We start from the raw sequence: 25,059 nt of genomic DNA, 5'->3' as shown, positions 1-25,059 counted from the left end.
TCCAGCACATTAAAAAAACAGGGCACGAAATTGACTTTGAAAAAACTAAATTACTCCACAAAACAGAGAATTTATATAAAAGAATCTCTCTAGAAGCTATCGAAATTGAGAGGAGACCCCTTTGTTTAAATAAAAGGGATGATACCTCCCGCCTGCCAGAGATTTGGAAACCAGCCTTAAACAAAATAAACACTTCATAATAATCAACATGTCAATCCTTCTAATTATTATGATTTTAGAATTTTATATTTGGAAATCAGCCTTAAACAAAAAACTTCATAAAATCTTCATGTCATTCCTTCTAATAACTATGATTACACCAACCAATCAGATCACTGAAGCATAGTCACCCAATCTATTTGCTACATTCAAAGCAAATCTCCACCCCCACACTACATGCTAGGAAGAAATGTCAGTTTGCTAATATTCCATTTACAACAACACAAAGATTGGAACTCCAGCCTGAAGATGGTGAATGTGATTTCACCGAAACGTCGCATAGACATGCAAAACATTACACAGGGCAAAACCCGAACTCAGAACAATCTACATACATATACCCGTGAAAATTTACGAAAACAAATATATATATATATATATATATATATATATATATATATATATATATGCCACATGTTTTTGCTGAATTTGAAAATTAAGGGAGACTAGGATAGATCTATTTCATATATATATATATATATATATATATATATATATATATATATATATATATGATTACGCAATTCTATTTGACTGCTTGCATAGCCCAACTGAAGATCGTTTCTCGTTTCTTTTTAAAAATTGTCATGGTTATTATGACAATTTAATTGGAGATTAACTGAAAACTCAAGGATCTGTGTTTTCATACACAATTAGCAAGGCAAATTATGCTTTGATTCACTCCTCCAAGTGAAAAAGGTTACAATTATGTTATGGATGTGAACTAAATATATTTAAGTAATAAATATTTAATTATTTAAAAATCATTTAAAATCAGCATATTTAACATGTATCTCCTATTTTCCACAGGCTCGGTTAACAGAAGTCCTATTTTTTAATGAAGTTCAAACCAGCATAGCATTTTAAGAGAAATGTCTTGATAATCAGTTTCCATTTCATGCGTATAAATACTGCAATTATAAATCTTGAATACATGGGAAATGAAATTATAACATTTACATTCAAATTGTGAAATAGAAAAAGAATACTACTTCAGAAATGAAACTCTGGTTTGTTTATTTACCAAATAGATTCTTAAATACAATTGTTATACTTTATAGGGGCAGGTACGCATCCAATAAGGATATTTTAAAACTTCCTTCCATCAGTTATTTAGGTATATTTAGCTACATTTCATTCTGGACTGCAATAAAAAGTGAAATAAGTGAAATTTATTTCTAGGCTTTCTTTAAAATTTAAATGACATATAATGATAATTTCAGTAACTCAGACAAGGTATTAATACATGTTACTTGCTTATACAGATAAAGTTTTATTCTGGCCTAGCTTTGTTTTGAAAAAAAAAAGTCCCAACCATGTTAAACAAAGAATAATATTTATTATTACTATCTTAATTAACCATGCTACAAAGAGAATCGTCTCCTAAAGCCAATAGCAATTATCAAGTTACCAGGTCTTACTTGTCAATCAAATCCCTGGACAATTCACAATGTTGTTATGCAGTTCATGTTAAAATTATCCATAATATTTTAATGGAAATCAAATTTGTTGTTAGTTGTGAAGTCGTGTCTGACTCATCTTAACCCCATGGACAAAGTTCCTCCAGGACGTCCTGTCCTCTACCATCCTCTGGAGCCTATTTAAGCTGATGCCTACTGCTTCACTGACTATCCAGCCACCTCATTCTCTGTCATCCCTTTCCTCTTCTGCCCTCAATCTTTCCTACCGTTAGACTCTTCTCCACTGAGTCCTTCCTTTTCATTAGGTGGCTAAAGTATTTGACTTTCATCTTAAGGATCTGGCCTTCTAAAGAGCAGTCAGGGTTGATCTCATCTTGGACTGACTGGTTTGATCATCTTGAAGTCCAAGAGACTCAAAAGAGTAAACCATACATAAATACAAAACCCTTATGCCCTTGTTGTAATTCTTTATTGTTCTTTTGTAATTCTGTATTTTTTCAATTTTTGTTTTCAATTTCAATTTTTGTTTTGGTGTTCTGTTTCTTCAATTAAAAAGCCATAAAAAATACTAAGTGAATAAAAATACTAAAAAAATACTAAATGAAATAAATTAGACTAAACACATTGAAGCAGTAATTAAATGTGGTACATTTTTAGCTTTTCTTCTTCTTTTTCTAAAACACTGTGTTCTCAGTGTTTTGTGTTCACGCACCCTTCTGTGAACCCCCCCCCCCCCGTAATTATCTGGGGAATAATTCTGCAATCACAAAAATCAATACATGACATTTTAACGCAGTGTTTCCCAACCTTGGCAACTTGAAGATATTTGGACTTCAACTCCCAGAATTCCCCAGCCAGCATTTGCTGGCTGGGGAATTCTGGGAGTTGAAGTCCAAATACCTTCAAGTTGCCAAGATTGGGAAACACTGTTTTAACATATATCTCTTAGGGCAGTAATGGTGAACCTTTTTCAGCTCTGGTGTCAAAAGGATGCACGCATGCGTGATAATATGCATACACGTGCCCACACCCATAATGCAATGCCCTATGCCTGCGCCTAACCCCCTGTGCTGGTCCCAGCAATCAAGCGCACAGGCCTCCCTTAAGCTCTGGAATTTCAGTAGGCCCGTTGGACTGTTTTTTCCTCTCTCTAGAGTTCAGGGCAGCAAAAAAATGGCCCAATGGGCCAATCGGAAGTTCAAAAATGAAACAGAAGTGGAGCTGCCCTACTATTTACCTTCGGATAGTTGCAACCAGGCCTCACACAACTTGGCCCATTTCTTCTGCAACCAGGAAGGCTTTTCTAAATGCCCCTCCAGCTGATAACAGAGCTCCAGATCGATCTGGAGCTCTGTGATCAGCTGCACAGGCCTTTCGGAAAGCATTGCTGCAAAAGAAATGGGCTGAGGTGTGGGAAGCCGGGCCTTGCGTGCCCATCAGATTTGACTCTGCATGCCACTGTGTCATCCAGATCATGCTGTCTTGAATGTGCTTTTCAAATGGCACCTGGACTTTGTTTTTCTCTTCTCATCCAAGTAGTTTCTGGATGAGCTTCTTGGATGAGCAGCAAAATGTCTTCAAGGAAAAACAAAGTCCAGCTGCAGGACTGAGAGTTACTCCTAATTAGTTTATTTGCAGGACTTCAGGCATGATCACAGGTTTATTTTTTCAATTATTTATTTCATAAATAAGACAACATAAATATACACAGGGAAAAGTGATACATGCCACAAGGGCCTCTAATGCATTGGTTGTTTAAAATGTGAAGAATTAGAAAGCATTCCTTTTGTTCCTGTACAACATTTCCCAAAAGAAAGAAAACTAGCTATAAACCAGACACGGTTACTGGATATTAATTTGCAGAGAACACCTACCTCACTCCAGACCAGCATGGTGCCGAATATGACCTGTAACCCATCAAAGAAATTGTCTCCTATGATGATGACAGTGGCACCTCCCGTAGTCCATCCTTCACTTGGACTGATGGCTTTGATACAGGGCGTAGCTGCTTTCCAACACACACATGAAAAAGAAGGATTTGGCTGTTAGAATAGGATTTTAATGATAAAAGACCTGGGTGGGGGGGAGAGAGAAAACTTTGATTAACCTTCCCCTTTCTAATACGAAGATCCCTTTCTGTGTCTGGCTCACACTGTCCCCTCTTTTCTGGGAGAAAGATTTCTACAACAGATTTTTGAAAAGAGAATGGGTCCCTATCAATTTTTAATTATGTTCCTATTTTTTTTCCTCTTTAAAAGATAATCTTAGCTGGCAGCCCATTGAAAAAAAAGAGCAGACTTGCTGGTTGAAGACTGATTGGCTGGAGAAAAGAGTGAATTCTTCAAATTCTTAGTTCCTGCCTGTACAAAATATGACCCTGCCTTCTTTTTGGAGATTCATCATAAAGGACTTTGGTAAACTTGCTCCATGATTATATTGTTTTTGATGGCAAATAGCCATGACATATCATTATGTTTAAATAAATTTGGTTTTTTGCAGTTACAGCGCGTATTTGAAAACACAACAGATCCCTGAAAAGGTTTAGGGTGATATTATCTTTTAAAAGATACCATTATATATTAGAAAATGAAGCTACCAGTTCTACTTTTAACCACGTTTGTTAGCAATAGCATATATTGCAATGATTCTAAAGATGGTAGGCTTTATGACATTGATTAAGCTTTGAAAGGATGAAATTTAATTACCAATCATCTGAGTGCAACAATCTATAGTTAACAGTAGAAAATTTCTCTAGCCTACCCTGTTTTCCCCAAAATAAGACATCCCCTGATAATAATCCCAATCTAGCTTTTGGGTGCATAGCAATAAGGCCAAGTGCTTACCATACTTTAACATTCAAAAAAATATAAAACAAGGTCTTATTTTAGGGAAAACATGGTAGCGATAATGAATTCGTACAATCCTAGAGTTAATCTAAAAAGTGGCAGCATGAAGTAAATGACTAAGAACTGAGCAACTTCCATTTATATATCCTTTTTAAATTTTTGCTTTAGATATTATGGCAAAAGGGATGTCTGTGCCATTTGGGGTATATTTTTTGGTTCAAAAACTGCTAGTTTTCTTTCAAGGCTTCACCTTTGGATCTAATGCAGAGATGGCTCAGCTTTGTTATGCCAAGGCTGAAAGATGATTCACTGTTATTCTTTCTTTTATCTATCTTATTCTCTGCATGACCTACATGTTAAGCACATCTTCATGGGCAAGTAAAAACCTGGCTGTGGAAAGGAGCATTCTTAAATTCTTTTATGGAAATAAGCAATGGGGTCCCTCAATGAGCAGGATAAACAAAGTCAAATGCATTCCCTGGTGAATTATGGACACATGCATTTAAATTTCCTAGAAGTATTACCTAAAGAGCTTGCTTTTGTCTTTTTCTAGGTTATTTTTTCAATTTCCCAGTCTAGCCTAAGTTCTGGGGTTTCTTGGTGATCTTTCATCCTAGCAGTAACTAAATCAAACTCTCCTTCAAAAATAGATGAAAATGCGGGAAGATCAAATTTCTCTTCCTACATATTCCTGAAATCTACTCTGAATGGCTTGGGGACTCCATGAAGAATATGGTGTGTGTTGTATGGATGGGGAGAAGAATGAGTAAGGGAATTCCTTTTATAGGTATGTAAATCTGTTCATGTTATGTTGGACTGAGCTACTGTGTCTCTCAAGAGAGCATCTAATAATTTGTTCCAAGTTGAGATTCCCTGTCTCTATAAAATGTGTCAAAGTCTTTGAGAGTTGGCATTGTGTTGCATTGTGTTGTTTAATGACTACTTGCAAGACTTTGTTAGGCCATGTGTTTAAAATAGACTTGAACCCAAATTCCTATTGTATAATATTTAGACATAGGCATTTAGATATGGCAGCTAGCTGGTAGAATTGTCATCCATAGGTATACACTTGCACGCATATGCATGCATGTGTACATGTGCATTCACCTAGACATATACCCACACAGGTAAGGGAAGGTATTTATATCCAAATACAAATGGATATAGGGAGAATGATACCATTGGGGCTCAAATTCAATCCCATTTATGAGCGCTACTATAACCATATGTAAGTTTCTTCTTCCTAGACCAGACTCAATCCCAGTTTTTAAAAAATGAGATTACTGACCCAGGACACAGGGTTTCTCTGAAGATAAATAGATTTGAATGGATTTTGCGTATGCGGGAAAATGGTAATAGAAAATACATGATTTATTTTTATAACCGGACTTTATTTAAAAGCAGATGCTTAACATGAAGTTGTTTGTTGGGAAAATGTGAAATAAGTCATCCTTTCCTTTCCTTATCATATTGTATATATAAACACAGACAGAAAATGAATAGATATGTAAATAAATATTAAGCAGGCAAAGATTGTATCATTAATATAGTTTTAACCATTCACTGTTGAATGGTTGAATGGTTCTTTCTGTATTCTACCATTGCACAAAGGATAAAACAACTGTGTGTGTGTTTGTGTGTGTGTGTGTGTGTGTGAGAGAGAGAGAGAGAGAGAGAATAAAAATATTAAGCAATTAGAATAGAGCAAAAAATAACCAAAAGAATTATGATCCCCCCCCCAAGAAAATGCCATTTCTCTTCCCCCACCCACCAAATTACCATGCAGCCAATTAAGAGGAAATTGTCAATTAATTACATCATAATATTCAGTGCTTTTGTGGGGGACATAACATTCTTAGGATATAAGAATAATTTGCAGAACCAATCCAGAATTATATTTTAGAAAGATAATATTGCAGACCTAATAATCTCTTAAACATTCACCAAATTTGGTGGGCGAGATCATCCAAGGGCATGGGGTGAGGTATCATTAGTATGCGGATGATACCCAGCGGTACATCTCCACCCCATGTCCAGTCAACGAAGCAGTGGAAGTGATGTGCCGGTGCCTGGAGGCTGTTGGGGTCTGGATGGGTGTCAACAGACTCAAACTCAACCCTGATAAGATGGAGTGGCTGTGGGTTTTGCCTCCCAGGGACAATTCACCCTGGGGGGGGGAATTATTGACCCCCCTCAGAGAGGGTCCGCAACTTGGGCGTCCTCCTCGATCCACAGCTCACATTAGAGAAACATCTTTCGGCTATGGCGAGGGGATCGTTTGCCCAGGTTCGTCTGGTGCACCAGTTGCGGCCCTATCTGGACTGGGAGTCACTGCTCACAGTCACTCATGCCCTCATCACCTCAAGGCGCGACTACTGTAATGCTCTCTACATGGGGCTGCCTTTGAAAAGTGTTCGGAAACTTCAGATTGTGCTGAATGCAGCTGAGAGAGCAATCATGGGCTTTTCCAAATATGCCCATGTTACACCACCACTCCGCAGTCTGCATAGGTTGCCAATCAGTTTCTGGTCACAATTCAAAGTGTTGGTTATGACCTATAAAGCCCTTCATGGCACCGGACGAGATTACCTCCGGGACCGCCTTCTGCCGCATGAATCCCAGTGACCAGTTAGGTACCACAGAGTGGGCCTTCTCCGAGTCCCATCAACAAAACAATGTCATTTGGTGGGACCCAGGGGAAGAGCCTTCTCTGTGGCGGCCCTGGCCCTCTGGAACCAGCTCCCCCTAGAGATTAGAATTGCCCCAACCTCCTCGCCTTTCGTAAGCTCCTTAAAACCCACCTCTGCCATCAGGCATGGGGGAACTGAGATATTCCTTCCCCCTAGGCCTTTACAATTTATGCATGGTATGTTTGTGTGTATGTTTGGTTTTATAATAAGGGTTTTTAGTTGTTTTAGTATTGGATTGTAACATGCTGTTTTTATTATTGTTGTTAGCCGCGCCGATTCTACGGAGAGGGGCGGCATACAAATCCAATAAATAATAGTAATAGTAATAATAATAGTAATAATAATAATAATAATAATAATAATAATAATAATAATAATAATAATAATAATAATAAATTTAATGACTGTAGAACAAATAATGCTGTGTATTTTCATGCTTTCTGTATTAGTATCATGTAATTACTGATTGTTTTGGAGGGAGGGAGGGAGGGAGGGAGGAAATAGGCCTTTTAGATCAGTCCATCCCTAACTGACATAGTCAACTGCGTTTCAGAGGGAGTTTGAGGTTGGTCTGTATTCTATATTTCCCAAACAAAGCCTTCGTGGTTAGATGGCATGGGAGACCAGCCTTGAACTCAATTAGATTGTGTCTGAATAGCTTCTCCATGCCCATGGTACCAAACTCTTTGTTGTATACAGGTGAGTTGAGGAATTTAAAGAGGCTGAGAGATGCCTAGCTAGAGCACTGCTGGCAAATTACAGAGAATGAAGACAATTAAAGCCTAGCCTGATTGTGAAACATGACTAATTCTCCATCTTTATGGCATTTGCAGATATCCATTCAGAAGCCCTATTTTGGATGAATTGATCTCTTCTCAGAATTTATCTATAGGGTCATTATGAAGATTATGCTGTGCATCTCGGAAATAAAGCCTCTGCTTCCATTTGGGGCCACTTGCATCTGTTACTTGTTTCACTGTTTATTTCAATAGCAACTGTATTCATTGCGTATGTATCCTTAGCATCCTGACTGCTTTGGCTTTCATGTTTATGAGTATCATTTAGAAGTTGCCATTTCTTAATGTAGTGATTGATCTGGTGGTTGTAGTTTATCTGGATTTGATGTACAAAACCTACAGTTCTTTCAGTTCTCAAAGGCATAGTTATGCATATCTGTTTTATAAAAAGTTTAATTCATGACAGTATACAAGATAGTCTAGAGAAGAGTTATTAATACTGAAAGCATTTTAAATGCATGTTTTACTGAATCAAACTAACACTTTATGCATGATATGTGACCTATAAAGCTCCTTACATAATCATTCTATCATACTAAATGAAATGTACAATATATGATCTTTATGAAATCAATGGCCTTTCAAATGTAGATTGCGTACTTAGTTGTAATCAAAGTTTGCTTCTAGAAAACCTGGGAAGGGAAGAGTCACATATGACCAGGGTGCCAGTAGAGTTTCTTTCAAAGCAGCAAAAATTCAGACAAAAATCTGGGAAATGTTGCTCACAAGAAATGTCTAAGCCTTCTCTAAAAGGACACGAAATGAACCTATTAAAATTTAGAAATGGATTTCTGAAGAATCTTAAAATTTCCACAAGTTGAATCTGTTACAAATCAAACAGGGACTATCCTGGCATTTTGACTTGTACATGTTAGATCAAGGAAAGCAAATCAAATGCACAACCCAATTCTGGCTTTCCAAACCTGCCTTGTTTTTTTTTTCCCCACTTGCATTTTTAGGCACAAAGCAAATGGCACTTAAAGTACAAGGGCTTTCCCAAAGTTGTTGTCATTAACTACATTGCCCTTTGGGGAGGGGGAGGGTCCCATTTTTGTAGCCACTGTGGGTAGAGAATTCCCTCCCTTCAAATAGTGACAATAAAATGATTACCCTACCTCAGTTTAGCATAATTGTTCAGAAATGCTCATAGCATATTGCCAACTAAAAGTGGAAATTATTAGGTAGCTGTTCTTTGTTATAATAATGATCACTCCACAAATAAAAGCTCTTCTCCCAAAGGTACAGCAAGGCACAAAATGCTAATTCTGAAGATTATGTGCCTGCTTTTATTAAATATTACTATGCCCTGTTCTGTTTGAGGGTTTCACTGCTCTGATTGTTTTATGAGTGCCATGTTAATGTCATTCCCATCTCGCTAGCAGCAGGCACACATTTTAGCTTTTGCAGAATTGATCAAAGGCTACGTGCTGTGGGAATTGCTGAGAAAACACGGACAAGCAGTAAAAATCTAACTGATTAATTGGTTTAAATTTCATTTCAGGGTGTTGACCTTTGGCTTGGAAGTCTAATACTACACTAAGAGTCAGGCCTAATTACGAGATTTCCAATTTGCTTCGCACAAAGACGGAGAGAGGGGGGGAAATGAATACAAAAAATAATTATAGAGAGCTGGGGGACTTCTGCTTCTATATTTATTTAACTGCTAACATTCTCTATGTGTGTGCATACGCTCACACGGATATACAAACACTTTTACTGGGGAATGACCAATCATCACCTGCTGGGCAACCAGAGTGTCTAATGATACAAATAAATTAAGAAGCTACTGGCAGTGTCAAAGCTTGTGATTTGCCATATTGAAGAGACAGTGTTTCAAAGGCTGGCAGATAAAACACACCCTTCATTAGTAAGTAAACAATATCCCCCCCTCCCAAAAGAAAAATCTATTTCATTGATATAAAACAAGGGGAAATGGTGCTTACTTGGTAGTTTATGGGTGGCCTTGGAAATAAGGGTTAATTGAACTCAGACATGCAGACTTACTGAGCCGAATTAGTGACATGCAGAACTATCGGCCAAGTTCTGTCTTTGCTCTCTCTCTCTCTTGCACTCTCTCTCTCTCTGTCTCTCTCGCACACTCTCTGTCTCTCTTTGGTTCAGAAAATCTGTACAATGATTAATGTAGAGGTTGTGCAGGTGCTGAAGAGTGACCCATTTCCTAGCCCCTTCAGTATTTATCATAAAAGACTGATTAGAGAAGGCTTTATAGCTCTAAGTCCAGAGTTTGGATGATACACAAATATAGCCACTGGTTATGATTGAAATGGATAATTGCAGTCTATATTCACAGGATCAAGTAAACTGGGGAGAGTAGGATGCTATCAAACTGGGAAGTAAAGGAAGGTGGAAGCAACCAGCTCTAATAAAATAAGTTTGTTTATACTTAAACTGGAAAGTATTTGTTCAAATATTCTCAAGTAAACTAATTAAAATATCCACATTCCATTAATAATTCATTCTTACATAGTAATTAAGATGTCTTAGATTACATATGCACCAAATTTTACCTTCCTGTTTCTCTACCCTTTCTGCACTTAATGAAGGCTTAATGAAACAGAGTTATGTATAGGATTTTCAGAGGTAGCTAGTTATAGGATGGTGCAACCAAAGGCCAAACAATGAGCTAAACAAGAACCATTGTAAGCCAGGCTGCACAACATAATTTATATAATAATAATAATAATAATAATAATAATAATAATAATAATAATAGCAGCAAAATATGAAGATCTGAGAATTGAGCTGCAACGACTCTGGCATAAGCTAGTGAAAGTAATCCAAGTTGGTCCTTGGCACACTGGCAGCAGTGCCAAAGGATCTCAGTGGACATTTGAAAACCATTGGAATTGACAAAATCTCCATCTGTCCATTGCAAAAGGCCGCTTTACTGGGATTGGCACACATAATTGGCCACTACATCACACAGTCCTAGGTGCTTGGGAAACGCCTGACTGGTGATGAAATATGAAATCCAGCATAGTGATCTCAATTGCTATGTTGTATTGTAATAATGATAATAATGATAATAATGATAATAATGATAATAATGATAATAATGATAATAATGATAATAATGATAATAATGATAATAATGATAATAATGATAATAATGATAATAATGATAATAATGATAATAATGATAATAATGATAATAATGATAATAATGATAATAATGATAATAATGATAATAATGATAATAATGATAATAATGATAATAATGATAATAATGATAATAATGATAATAATGATAATAATGATAATAATGATAATAATGATAGATCATATTCCCAGTGGCCGCAAGAAAATTGCACAGACAGACTACAAACTGAGGCACAACTATGTGGCTCAAATGCTTCATTGGAACCTGTGCCACAGCTACCACCTACCAATGGTAAAGAACTGGTGGGATCATAAATCTGAGAAGGTAGTTGAAAACAAAAATGTCAAAATACTTTGGGACTTTCGAATTCAAACTGACAAGGTTTTGGAACAAAATACACCAGACCTCATGATTGTGGAAAAGAAAAAAGTGTGGATCATTGACGTTGCTATACCAGGTGACAGCCGAATTGATGAAAAACAACAAGAAAAGTTTAGCCGATATCAGGATCTTAAAATCAAACTACAATGACTCTGGCATAAACCAGTACAGGTGGTCTCAGTGGTAATTGGCACATTGGGTGGCTGTGCCAAAAGACCTTAGCTGGCATTTGAAAACAATGAACATTGACAATATCACAATCTGTCAGTTGCAAAAGGCCACCGTATTTGGATATGTGCATATCATGTGAAAATATATCACACAGTTCTAGATGCTTCAGAAGTTTTCAGCTTGCAATATTGTGATATGAAATCCAGCATATAAATCTTGTTTGCTTTTTATTACTATTTTTTGTGAATCAAATAACAATAACAACAACAACATACAAATACCTCCTAATACAAATGGAAGGGCAATAGAAAAAGAAAGTAAAGGTAGTACAATAGTAATAGGTGCCTTGGATGCCATCCCAAAACAGCTGGAGCACTGTTTGATAAACCATCAGCATTGACAAAATCACCATTGTAAAAGGTTGCTTTACTTAGAGCAGTTTACATCCTGTGATCCAAGGTCCTTTGGAATGACTCAATAAGTGGATAAAACTGCCAAATGCGAACATGTGGCTATGTGACGAACAATAATAACACAATACTGCAGTATCAAATGCAAGCACCAGCTCACTGCAAGAAACAAATGAACTAATGTACAGCGAGGCAGCAGTTATAACTGAATAGCTTGGATACAAAATGAAGAAACAGGGAAAAAACTCAAAGAGTTTCACAATGGGTGATCAGGTTGGAAAATAAGATCAGATTCAAGGAAGTTGGGGGGAAAAATAATGAAAAGAAGTCCAAACAATACCTGATCAAGAAATATCACCCAGAAACAAGGAAGATCAAGGAAGCAAATAACAGCTGTAACCAAGATCAGCAGATACAAAGGTTGAATTGCACACTATGGGCAGACTCTCCAATTTCAGTTGAATCAAAAACGTTTCTACCAAATGTAATAAACCAGTCAACACCTGGCAAAGAAGTAACAATACAGTTACAGTTCTGTGCACAGCTATCAAACAACTAAAAGAAATATATTGAAAATGCAACTTTTATAAAGGTGATGGGGGGAAAATGAAAAGTTGCTGAAATGAAAGAACTTGTAATAACTGCAGAAACGATGGAGAAAAGGGCAAGGATGACCCAGAATTGGTTAGCACCAGACAAAGTAGAGCTGCACAGTTTTTGATTGAAACATCTTGACTGGTCTATTGTCCATTCATTCATTCCCAACAACATAGTGCAAAGAGATGAAATGGAAGATTGGTTAAACTCTAGCAAAAAACCTACCTGATAAAGGAAAAGTCAACAAAAGGACAACATTAGTCAACTGCAGACCATTTACCTACTTACCAACAACTTTCAAATTGCTAATTGGTGTGATAGCTCTTTCCATCTGAGCAGAAATGAAACTGACCAAACAGCATGAAGGGAATTTAGTCATTAGATAGATAGGAGAAATGGTGGGATGGACTGAAGAAGAATTAAAAGTCCCAAATAGGAAAAAAAGGCACATGTAGAGAGTGCTGCAGTAGTCAAGCTATGAAACCCCCTCCTGCCCCCAAGATAGGACAGTGTAGAACTGGCACACAAGATGAAGATGGGTAAAAACTTTCCTAGCCACATCTGCCACCTGTTCATTGAGCAGGATCTGTGCGTCCAGGAAGACTTCAACATTCTTGAATGGTGAAGTGCAACCCCAAGCTCAGAGTTGGAATAAACCAAGATTTTAGCGATCCAAACACTCATAATCACTTAGCCTTGATAGGTTTGAGCTGGAGATAATTCCTCCCAGCAGTGAGTTGCTCCTGGTTCAGACCGGTTCTTAGAACTGGTAGCACTGGCAGTGGGAGACTCCGCCCACCCATCCGGATGCTTCTGCACATGCTGGTAGCAAAAATATTTGCAACTTACCATTGAATTCATCCCAATTCAAACTCAAATATCCTGCAGGCACTGGGGCAGAAACTTAACAGCCTTTATTGGCTGGCACAAGAGTAGAAAGATATACAGTGGTACCTCTACTTAAGAACGCCTCTACTTAAGAACTTTTCTAGATAAGAACCGGGTGTTCAAGATTTTTTTGCCTCTTCTTAAGAACCATTTTCTACTTAAGAACCCAAGCCCAGAAAAATTTCTCAGGAAATTTGAGAGCAGCACAAAGATCCGGGCAGTTTCCTGCCATTCACCCTTTAATCCTGGCCATCTGGGCTACCGGAGAAGCCTTTTGGTGGTGCTTAAGGAGGTTTTGGCAGTCCAGAGTGAACGAAGCATTTTTCTTTCACTGGGCGCTTGGACAGGGAATAAACCTCTGCCAGCGCCCAGAGAAAAGAAACGCTCCCTTCGCTCTGGGCAGCTGAGGAGTCACCACAGCGAAGGAAAGGCACCGGCTACAAAGCGAGTGAGCAAGATGAGAGGGAAGCCCTTCAGCATGGGAAGGAAGAGGCAGCAGGTAGCAGCAGCCAGTGTATGGGAGGCAGTGTATGGGAGGCGGGTGCTCCTCCTCACCACCTCAGAGTCCCTCTTTTTTTTTAAGCCTTAAAGTTTTGGATTTCTTTTATTCCCCTCACCTCACCTTCTTCCTTCGGCAGTGACTGTCCTCCTCCTCCTCTTCCTCCTCCTCCTCCTCCTCCCACCCAAATTCCGAGCTTTTGTTTCTTTCCTAATGGGTTTGCACACATTATTTGCTTTTACATTAATTCTTATGGGAAAAATTGCTTCTACTTTAGAACGTTTCTACTTAAGAACCTGGTCACGGAACGAATTAAGTTCTTAAGTATTACAGGTACCACTGTAATTAGGTAACATCAGCAACTGAGCTCTCAATAAAAAGATTTTGAAGCTCCATTGTGAGTCTCACATAACATACTTTGTTATGTAAAAATTATGCTTCTATTAAATAATCTAAAAAATTGTATCATTTCATATTTTCTACCCAACTATCTGATTTCTTGTTAAAAACTTCTTGTCTATCTAATAAAATAAGTATTTCTGTACAACATAGAACTAGTATGCTCTGCAATGTACAGAAGTGACTGACATAGTCACTTTAATCATAGTGAAGGCTCAATTATAGATAGTTTGATGATTGGTCAGCTATCTCATGATGTTCAATGCTGACAGAAGTTTTCCAATAATTATATTTGAGACATTTTGCACCTACAGCATCTACTTTACTACTGAGCTACTCATTTTAACAAAGAGGTCTCCATTCAGTTGTCTTTAGATGTCGACCTCCCTGCACCTTATTCCATTCTCTCTTGGCCTCCGGCAAAGGTGCAAGAATACAGCCTGGGGACAGTTCTTCTAAAGCTGCAAGAGAATTTGACAACAAATTGAATTATACTTCCAACTTATGGATCCCTGTAGAATAAAAATTTGCTAGTCTACTTTGTTTCTCAGTTCTGGAGAGCTAGATAAATATTCCTTCTTCTTACCAGGGGGAGCAATATAGATTTTTTAATTTGCACTTTTGTTTTTATCCAAACTTATATTAGAAAAATAATATTAATATTGTGCTTATTCATTTGAGGAACTAGTCTTAAACAAATCTGTTATTGCAGAAGTAATGTAGTAGGTAAATAGTTTCATTATGAAAATACAGTATAGACTGTTAGAGCTGTGCTGATGCAGTGTTTAGAATGCAATTCTGCAAGGCTAATTCACTGCTCACTCCTAGAGTTTGATTCTGAGTGGCTCAAGGTTGACTCAGCCTTCCATACTTCCAAGGTTGGTAAAATGAGGACCCAGATTGTTTGGGGGCAATATACTGACTCTGTAAACCTCTTAAGAGAGGGCTGTAAAGCACTGTGAAGCAGTATGTAAGTCTAATAGCTATTGCTATTATTATTTTTCTACAGAAACTATGTGGCTGTACTGTGACCATCCCAAATAATATTTTAGTTAAAAAATAATTTTATTTGTAAACAGCATATTAAAACTCAGGGGAAAACACAGTTCTTTTTCATGTTTTCCCCTAGTTAAGTGCTAAAATAAATACTTATTGATTTTTTTCCTATGCTATTTTCTATGCCTGGGAGAAAGAAGAGGCTAGATTTTGTTACACTGCTTTTGACTTCACACTTCGAAGGCAGAGAAGATCACTCATTATATTGTCAAGTCAATTTATCACATGCAACTGTCCCAGAAGTTACTACCATTTTGAATTGTCCCTAGAAATCAATTCCCAGGTCCCTTACATGATGTTCAGGATGAATGAATTTGGATTTTAAATTTGCATAAATCTTCATAGTTTTTTTTCAGCGATCTAACCAGAGGTGGATTCCTACCAGTTCAGAACAGTCCTATAGAATATGGTGGCCTGAGTTGCTAGTACTGGCAGCGACCCAGGCCTGCCATGCCCTGAGCTGGTTCTTTTACCATAGACTTTCTATACTAATATTTCCATGGTGTACAATTGATAACAGAGTGCAATTATTTTGTTTCAGAATGTGAACATAGTATTCCAGGCATGCTAGTCAATATATTATGACTATACAGTTGTAATTTTTTTATAGTTAACTGGATCACCTACTAAAGCTGCACGAACCCCAGCGACTGGTCAGGTCCCACAGAATCGGGCTTCTCCAGGTCCCATCAACTAGACAATGTCGCTTGGCGGGACCTAGGAGAAGAGTCTTCTCTGTGGGAGACCCAGCCTCTGGAATCAGCTCCCCCCAGAGATTCGTATTGCCCTCACCCTCCTTGCCTTTCATAAGAATCTGAAGACTCATCTATGCCGCCAGGCTTGGGGTCATTAGACACTACCCCCTGGCCGATGAATGTATGGTGAGTTTGTGATTGAATGGATATGAGTATATTTTAATTGGTTCAGGCTATTAGATTTTAACTTTAATTAATTGGATTTCATTGTACATTGTTTTTCTATTTGTTGTAAGCCACCCTGAATCTTCGGAGAGGGGCAGCATATAAATCCGATTAATAAATAAAATAAAATAAACAAATCATTCTGGTCAAATTTGAAATAAAACTTCTATGTTTCTATGTAACTCTCCTATTTTCTAGACACACCTTAGCCACTTTGTATAAAGTGTCAAGTATAGTTATATAATAGGATTTCATTGACAATAGGAAGATACTATGCTTGCATTATAAGTAGAACTTAATTTATAGGCTACAACTTTCTGTGGTAGACTGTCATATAAAAATAATAATTTAACCTTAGTGATTATGCTGTTTGTTACAATCAGTTCAGTTTATTTATTTATTTGATTTTAAGCCGCCCTTCTCCTTAGACTTAGGGCGGCTTACAACATGTTAGCAATAGCACTTTTTAACAGAGCCAGCATATTGCCCCCACAATCCGGGTCCTCATTTTACCCACCTTGGAAGGATGGAAGGCTGTCAACCTTGAGCCGGTGATGAGATTTGAACCGCTGACCTTCAGATCTACAGTCAGCTTCAGTGGCCTGCAGTACAGCACTCTACCTGCTGCACCACCCCGGCTCATGCAGTTGTTTGATCATGTGGAAAACAAGCCCCGCTTTCCCATCCCACATACTTAAGGTTTTTCTTCCGAACCCTATTTTTGAATCAGTTCATTATTATCTGAAGCTGCACAAAGTAGCCAATCTTTTAAAAAAGAAAAAGAAGTCTTTGAAAATGAATGCAATATATATGGATATATAAGGAAATTGTTGAGGAAGGAACTGTAATTTGGTTTCCACAAATTAAAAAATCAAATTTTAAGAACTCTTATTCCTATTTAGATTCTTCCTTTAAATAAAGGAATCTTATAAAGGAAGTTTCCAGAGCCTGGAAATCATAAAGTCAAATAACTACTAGAAAATCTGGAATGTTAATCTTGGCCTATGTTGTATTTTTAACAAGTGCTAAATTGATATGCATCATAATCCAGATGGCCACAGAGGAATCACCTTGATAGGATTAAACCTTTGTACTGAACATGCCTGTCTGTTCAAGTTTTACTTGCTGGTCAGAATATAAGTTTGCTGCCTCTGTATATTCTTTAGCACTAGTAACAGCCTTTTACAGACAAACATAGAACAAGCACACACGCAGACACATCCTTAAACACTTATTAGTAATGTGTAATATAAGTAGTTTCAAGTTTACTGCCAATGAAGCATGCTAAATTTAATATTCATCTGAAGCACAAAGTATGTTGTCTCTAAATTTGAACAACCACAACAAGAAGATGTTTGTCGTTGTTCAGGTACTTGTTCAATTCATTAAACCTTAATGCCACTATAAATTCACAGATAAAGGTATGGCAGCATATCAAGTAGGGAGTCTAAGTGAAAACTAAGTTAGAATGTCAGATGCAATTTTAGTTCCCAAATGGGCTGTTAAATATTCTGGATTAGGTTAGAAAGGATAACAATAAGGGTGGTTATTTCTGTCTCGCTTTGGCTGCAGGCTGGAGCAACAGGAAAAAGAGAAAAATCAATAAAACAAATCCTGCTGTACAGAAAAAAAAGGAGAAAAGTTTATGGCATCACTCTGTCCAGCTGGGATATCCAATGCTTATCCTAGGCCAGTAGGCAGGATAGTAATAATCTGAGATGCAGTTTGGGCATACTCAGTATACAACAATGGAAGGGCCCCATCGTATAAAAAGCTTTCCATTAAAAGAATAGGAAGACAGATGGTCCAGCTGCCCCTTAAGGATGAAGGTTAATAGATGGAATCCTGAAATGAATATATGTTTCAATCAGGAGAAAAAGGTCAAGAAAGAAACAAAGGAAACAAGCCAACAACCTCAACGACTACTAATCTAGCTGGGTACTTCAGGGGATTAGATTTTGAGATAGAAGTAACATGGTTCTGCATCAACTTTTCCAGACCTTGAAAATACTAATCATTCTTAATTTGCAGGGCATAATCATATAGCATGTAGAAAACTGAAATGAAGGGTGGATAGGATTGCCTTCTCATAGTTCACCCCCCCTCCCCACCAACTGCATTTTGCGAGCTAAGGGTAGGGTTTTGTTGGAAATGGGCAGACTAAGTTCAACTTCTGGAGAGAAAAAACAGACCCGTAAATTAAGATGTGGAAAGGAAAGCTTTCCTATACTCCAAGGCAGGATTCTGTGAGTTTCAGGTCACTAAAATTGAAGTTTGAATAACATTCATTAGGGTATAATTCCACTGAACAGGGAAGGATATTAATTCTGAACAATTTTTTTTCTTTTACATAGGATAGATGATGAACCTATGGCACGCGTGCCAGAAGTGGCACACAGAGCCCTCTCTGTAGGCATGCGCACCATCGCCAACTGCATTTCCTGGTTCCGTCACATGTATGTACACCGGCCAGTCACTTTCTTCTTGATTTAATACTGTACATGCATTCTGGGCAGCTGATCTTTGTACTTGCGCATGACAGAACCTGGAAGTGCAGTTAATAACAGCATGCATGCAACAGAACCCAGAAGTGTAGCTGCTCTCTTTCTGGTTTTAGCAGGCAGACTGACAATGCTAGAGAAGTCGCATCTCTTTTAGGTTCTAGTTTTGGAGCGCCACAAAAAGACTTAGAAAGTTATACTCTGGAGGGGCAGGGGAATAAATACTCCCCAGAGTTGAGTCATTGTTTTAGAATTTCTTCCAATGCTTACTGACTTATTAATTTATATTTAGAAAAGTGTTATTAATAATCTATGTATCAACTTTATTTTTGCTGCTGCTGAAACAGCAACTTCACATCATCTTCATTTGCCCCTTAGTGGTAGTAGCAAGGATAGTGAGACCCTTGACAGAATAAACATGTTTCATAGAAACATAGAAACATAGAATCATAGAAGACTGACAGCAGAAAAAGACCTCATGATCTATCTAGTCTGCCCTTATACTATTTCCTGTATTTTTATCTTAGGATGGATATATGTTTATCCCAGGCATGTTTAAATTCAGTTACTGTGGATTTACCAACCACGTCTGCTGGAAGTTTGTTCCAAGGATCTACTACTCTTTCAGTAAAATAATATTTTCTCATGTTGCTTTTGATCTTTCCCCCAACTAACTTCAGATTGTGTCCCCTTGTTCTTGTGTTCACTTTCCTATTAAAAACACTTCCCTCCTGAACCTTATTTAACCCTTTAACATATTTAAATGTTTCGATCATGTCCCCCCTTTTCCTTCTGTCCTCCAGACTATACAGATTGAGTTCATTAAGTCTTTCCTGATACGTTTTATGCTTAAGACCTTCCACCATTCTTGTAGCCCGTCTTTGGACTCGTTCAATTTTGTCAATATCTTTTTGTAGGTGAGGTCTCCAGAACTGAACACAGTATTCCAAAAATGGTCTCACCAGCGCTCTATATAGCGGGGTCACAATCTCCCTCTTCCTGCTTGTTATACCTCTAGCTATGCAGCCAAGCATCCTACTTGCTTTTCCTACCGCCCGACCACACAGCTCACCCATTTTGAGACTGTCAGAAATCACTACCCTTAAATCCTTCTCTTCTGAAGTTTTTGCTAACACAGAAATGCCAATACAATACTCAGATTGAGGATTCCTTTTCCCCAAGTGCATTATTTTACATTTGGAAACATTAAACTGCAGTTTCCATTGCATGTTGTGGTATCATATATCACCATGCCAAACACCTGCTACCAAACACACCCTTAATCCTTTTTTTTTTTAGACTCTGTGTTTGAAATGGATAACAGTAGATTTCTGTTCTTAATTCCACTGATGACCAATTCAATAATGACCAAAGAATAACTACATCTAACTTTACTTAGATGTAACAGCCTAACTGATCTGTCCTATAAGATTTCTACTTTGTATGTAACCAAGTCTTGGCTACTACTGCGCAATCAGGTGGTTACAGAATCAAACTGCCAAAGAGTTGTGGCAATTTGTAGAACACAGGGAAAAACAGGAAGGAGAAGAAAACACTGTCCTGGCCCTTAAAAAAAACACACACCCAACCCTATTTAAACTGCTTGTCAGTTATCAGCTTGACAAGGCCACTTGAATATATTTGGAGGTATTAGCATAAATGCTCAGCAGTGAGTTCACAATGGTTGCTAGCGCTAATGGTACATAAAGTAATTTAGTCACTTCTCTTAGGCTCCTGTCAGAATGATGAGAATCTCCTTTTTGCATTGTTGCATATTAGATCATTAGATAATAAAGTGTTAGAGCATGCAAACTGACAGGGTTTCTTGCCCTGTAATTTTGAGGCTATGGCATTATGCTATGCCCTATTGTGTGCTGGGCTTTACATCCTAATAAATACAAAGCCTATGATGAAAATTAGCTTCAAGCAATGCTAAAACTCTACCGGATAACCTTTGCAAATGTCCTAGGGACATCTGGCTCCATCCAGATACCGTATATACTCGAGTATAAGTCGCTCCGACTATAAGTCGAGGCGCCTACTTTTGCCACAAAAACTGGGAAAATTTATAAACCCCTGTATAAGTCGAGGGTGGAAATTGCAGCGGCTACTGGTAACTTATAAAAATGGAAACCAATAAAATTACATCAATTGAGGCATCAGTAGATTAAATATTTTAGAATATTTATTTCAAAGAAAGCCAGTAAACTAGCTCTGTAAGTTTAAAAGAGGGTAAACAGGTATATATCCCCCAAGGCAGGTACTGTATAGGCAAAAAAAAATGCAAGTACCTAGGTACTTACCTCAATCCCCTGCTCCTGCTGGTTTGGGTTAGGGTTAGGATACTTGACCTCTCCTTGCCTCAAAGAGATACAATTTCCCTCTATATTTACAATTACTGAACATCCAAAATATACTTAATTCTATGTATATATGCCATATGTGTAAATAAATATTACACACAGGCACACAAAAATATACTGTACATTATCTACTATATAAACTGTATGTGTATATACAGAGAGAGAAAGAGAGAGAGCTCTTGTAAAATTATATATGGTACATTCAACCTCACTTACTGTAATAGGAAAACAAACCCAGAGTCCACTTTCTGCCACACAGTTAACCATAACTAGAACATTACACATGTCTTCAGATGTACCGGTACTTCCCTAGCTTGCACATCACTGTTAGAGCTAGGAAATGACATGGATTGAGTAAAATGTGGTGATTTTCACTTAACAATGCTTTTGCTTAACAACAAATTTTGAGCTCAATTGTGGTCATAGGTCTCTGTCTGTCTGTCTGTCTGTCTTCCTTTCCTGTCTGTCTGTGCCCCCCTCCTGTCCCCTCCCCGGGTAAATTACAGAGTCAATACTGTATTGTTTTTTTATTTAAGGTTACAAAGCAAATGAAGAATCATTTTGAGTATTCTTTAAAATTTCTTCAGTGAGATCCATAGCTAATCTGGCAAAAAAAATTTCACCTGGCAAAATTTTTTATTGTTGACATTAGGCACAGCCAGAGAGATGTCTTAAAAGGCAAACAAACTGTCAAAAAAGTATGTTTTTAAAAAATATAATATTTTGGTTGTTGAATTTAATTCTGCCTTGGCGCGGGGCAGCCCCCGCAGATGGGTGGCTGGCGAGGACCACGCATTCCCATCTTTGTGTCCGCTGGGGTTAAAGGAAAGTTTAGGGACCCCCGCCCCTTGGAGAAATGCCTCGTTGGTGACATTCTGAGCGTTTTTGCCTCCCCACTCCGAAAACCCCACTTCTCGGCAGCTTGCCGAGGCTGAGAGGAGAGTGATTTTAAAAGGCACTCTCAGCTTGGGGTTTTCTCCCCGCTGAAATGTTGCTCGCCCGCCGCCCTCAACACCCGCTTTGTCCTCGACCCGGCAGAAGAAAACCGCGTCCTTTCCTGTTGCTCTCTTCCCGAGAGGTGGGGTGAGGGGGTGTTGAGAAGACAGAAGCAAGAATCCACCCCCCACACGCACACACCTCATCGGCTTTTTCCCCCTCTAGCGCGGCATTGGAGTGTTTGGCTGGCTCCTTTTCTTGCGGGGAGAGGGGGAAAAACCTGGGGGGGTGGATTCTTGCTTCTATCTTCTTGCCCCCCCCCACACCTCACCGGCTTAGGAATGTCGTTGCCTCCCACAGCCACTTCCCCACGCGCTTCGGATGTGCCTGCCTTTCCTACAGCGAAGACAGGCGGCACCTTCCCGAAGGGCTCAGCTAAGCGGGTGGGGGAAGGGCTGGCCATTTGCCGCCTCTCTCCGCTGTAGGAGGGGCAGGCGCAAGCAAAGCAACGTTCCAAACCGGTCTCCGGGAAGCGACCGAGGGAAAGGCAGTCGTCTGCCTTTCCTTCAGCTCAAAAGAGGAGGCAAATGCCCTGCCTTCCCCAAGCCGGTTAACCGAGCGCTTCAAGTTAACCGGCTGGGGAAAGGCGGGGTATTTGCCTCCTCTTTCGGGCTGAAGGAAAGGCAGACGATTGCCTTTCCCTCGGTCGCTTCCCGGAGACCGCTTTGGGACATCGCTTTGGGAGAGGGGGCAACTGCTCCCGGTTTAAGAAGCAAGAATCCCCCCCTAGCCAAACGGCTTTTTTCTTGTTTAGCGCGGCGTTCGAGTGGTTGGCAGGTTCCTTTGCTTGCACGCAAGAGCCAACCACTCGAACGCTGCGCTAAACAAGAAAAAAGCCGTTTGGCTGGGGGGGGGGGAGATTCTTGCTTCTTAACCGGGCAGTTGCCCCCTCTCCCAGAGCGATATCTTTAGCGGTCTCCAGGAAGTGGCTTAGGGAAAGACAGCCATCTGCCTTTGCTTCAGCTCCAAAGAAGCTCTGGGAGAGGGGGCAACTGCCCGGTTAAGAAGCAAGAATCTACCCCCTAGCCAAACGGCTTTTTTCTTGTTTAGCGTGGCGTTCGAGTGGTTGGCTCTTGTGTGCAAGCAAAGGAACCTGCCAACCACTCGAACGCCGCGCTAAACAAGAAAAAAGCCATTTGGCTATGGGGTGGATTCTTGCTTCTTGACCGGGCAGTTGCCGCTTCTTTCTAGCTGAAGCAAAGGCCGGCTGTCTTTCCCTCAGCCGCTTGCGCCCTCTTGTGGTGACATGTCAGTCACCCGAGTATAAGTCGAGGTCGGGTTTTTCAGCCCATTTTTTGGGCTGAAAAACTCGACTTATACTCGAGTATATACGGCACCATATTTTTCAGAGTATAAGATGCCCCCCCCCAAAAAAGAGGGTGAACATTTGGGTGCGTCTTATACTCACCCCTGTAGCCCCGCCCAAATACTGTAGTCCCACCCAAATGCTCTGTGTGTTGCATTTTGGGGTTATTCCAGGCAGTGGAGATCCTCAGTTCCACATGGAGCCTGATTCCCAAAGTGTCCTGGGAAAGTGCATTGAAAGCCATGCTTCCTCTCAGAAAGTCCTGATAGAGAGGCAGCATATCAGTCATTTCATAAACATGCTACATACTTTCCAGCAAACCCCTGTGGCTTGGCTGCCTCAGTCAGAGCCTGATTCCTGAAGCAACCCAAGGAACTGAGTTGAGAGCCTTTTAAACAGAAGTGTTTTCATATATACATAATTTTATAGCCTTATTTATTGTTTCAATTAGTTTGGTTGAGAAAAAATATCGTGTAAAATTATGATTTATTTCTTTATTTCTGAAATTTATTGGTCACTGATTTTACCATACATTGATGGTGACTATAGCCTCATTTGTTTAAAAGCTAGTTTGAAATAAGGGTGAGCCTTGAATCAAATAAAGTCCTTTGGATAACATCATGTTTCTTTGAATCTACACATTCCATTTGTTATAATATTTATTTCACAAGAACAGATTTGTTCCAGAAAAGAATGATCCTAAATTTCCCAACATAACCACAATTACCAAATAAGAAAACCACCAAAAATATAAGATTAAAAATAACATTTGTAATAATATCCATGAGAAAATTTATTTTGGTTGTAATCCTATATTCATGTACTCATGAATCAACTTCAGTGAATTCAGTTAAAATATTAAAAATACAGACAGAATATACTGAAACGCCAACCGTAACGTTTTATTAATACTATTCATATTTTTTCAGAGAAAATACTACTGGAATTAGAAATGTTCAAAGGATATGCATCAAATGAACAAAGAAACGGGGTTTTTTGAAAAAAAGACAACCAATTTGAACATTTAACATAATTGGTATAACTTTCTATAGAGGTCTGGTATTTGGTACATTCTATATTCATACATTTGGTTTTATCTGCTTTGAAAAGTTTTTCAATAAAGTTGTTTGCATATTTGCACAGGCATGCACATACACACCCTATGTCCACTATAAAGTGCAAAAGGAAAATAAGGATGCAGTGATAATAGGTAACTGCCAGTAGGGAAAATCATATATTATTAAGAGAATTCACTACATGAATTCTCTTATGAAGAATGTCAATTGCAAATAGAACCTACAAAAAATAGAAGGGGCTCTTTTACAGTATACAGTATTTGGATACAGCCTGTATGTGCTTTCCACCTCCTGTGCTGATTATGCACTCCTCACTTCATTTTTGTGGTACAGATTATGGTACAATTTACATGAAGAGCATCATGGGTATGATGCCCATTCATCTAGTGTCCCTAACCTCTG

At 38.7% G+C, this 25,059-nt stretch overlaps 1 protein-coding gene across 7 annotated transcripts in view; it reads right to left on the bottom strand.

Annotated features, from left to right (window-relative positions):
- Positions 1–25,059, bottom strand: part of EBF1 (EBF transcription factor 1) — a 416,173-nt gene that overhangs the window by 78,655 nt on the left and 312,459 nt on the right. For 5 of the 7 annotated variants that reach the window (XM_070738987.1, XM_070738989.1, XM_070738991.1 and 2 more), the window contains exon 9: positions 3,515–3,645. In XM_070738987.1, coding sequence (XP_070595088.1) covers positions 3,515–3,645 — 131 coding nt within the window. Of the gene's footprint in view, positions 1–3,514; positions 3,649–25,059 lie in introns of all 7 variants that reach the window. The other 2 variants (XM_070738988.1, XM_070738985.1) reach the window with 1 other exon arrangement.

This window comes from Erythrolamprus reginae, chromosome 2 (assembly GCF_031021105.1).
Source record: "Erythrolamprus reginae isolate rEryReg1 chromosome 2, rEryReg1.hap1, whole genome shotgun sequence".
Classification (NCBI taxonomy): domain Eukaryota; kingdom Metazoa; phylum Chordata; class Lepidosauria; order Squamata; family Dipsadidae; genus Erythrolamprus; species Erythrolamprus reginae.
This window is presented reverse-complemented; position numbering and strand designations above follow the sequence as displayed.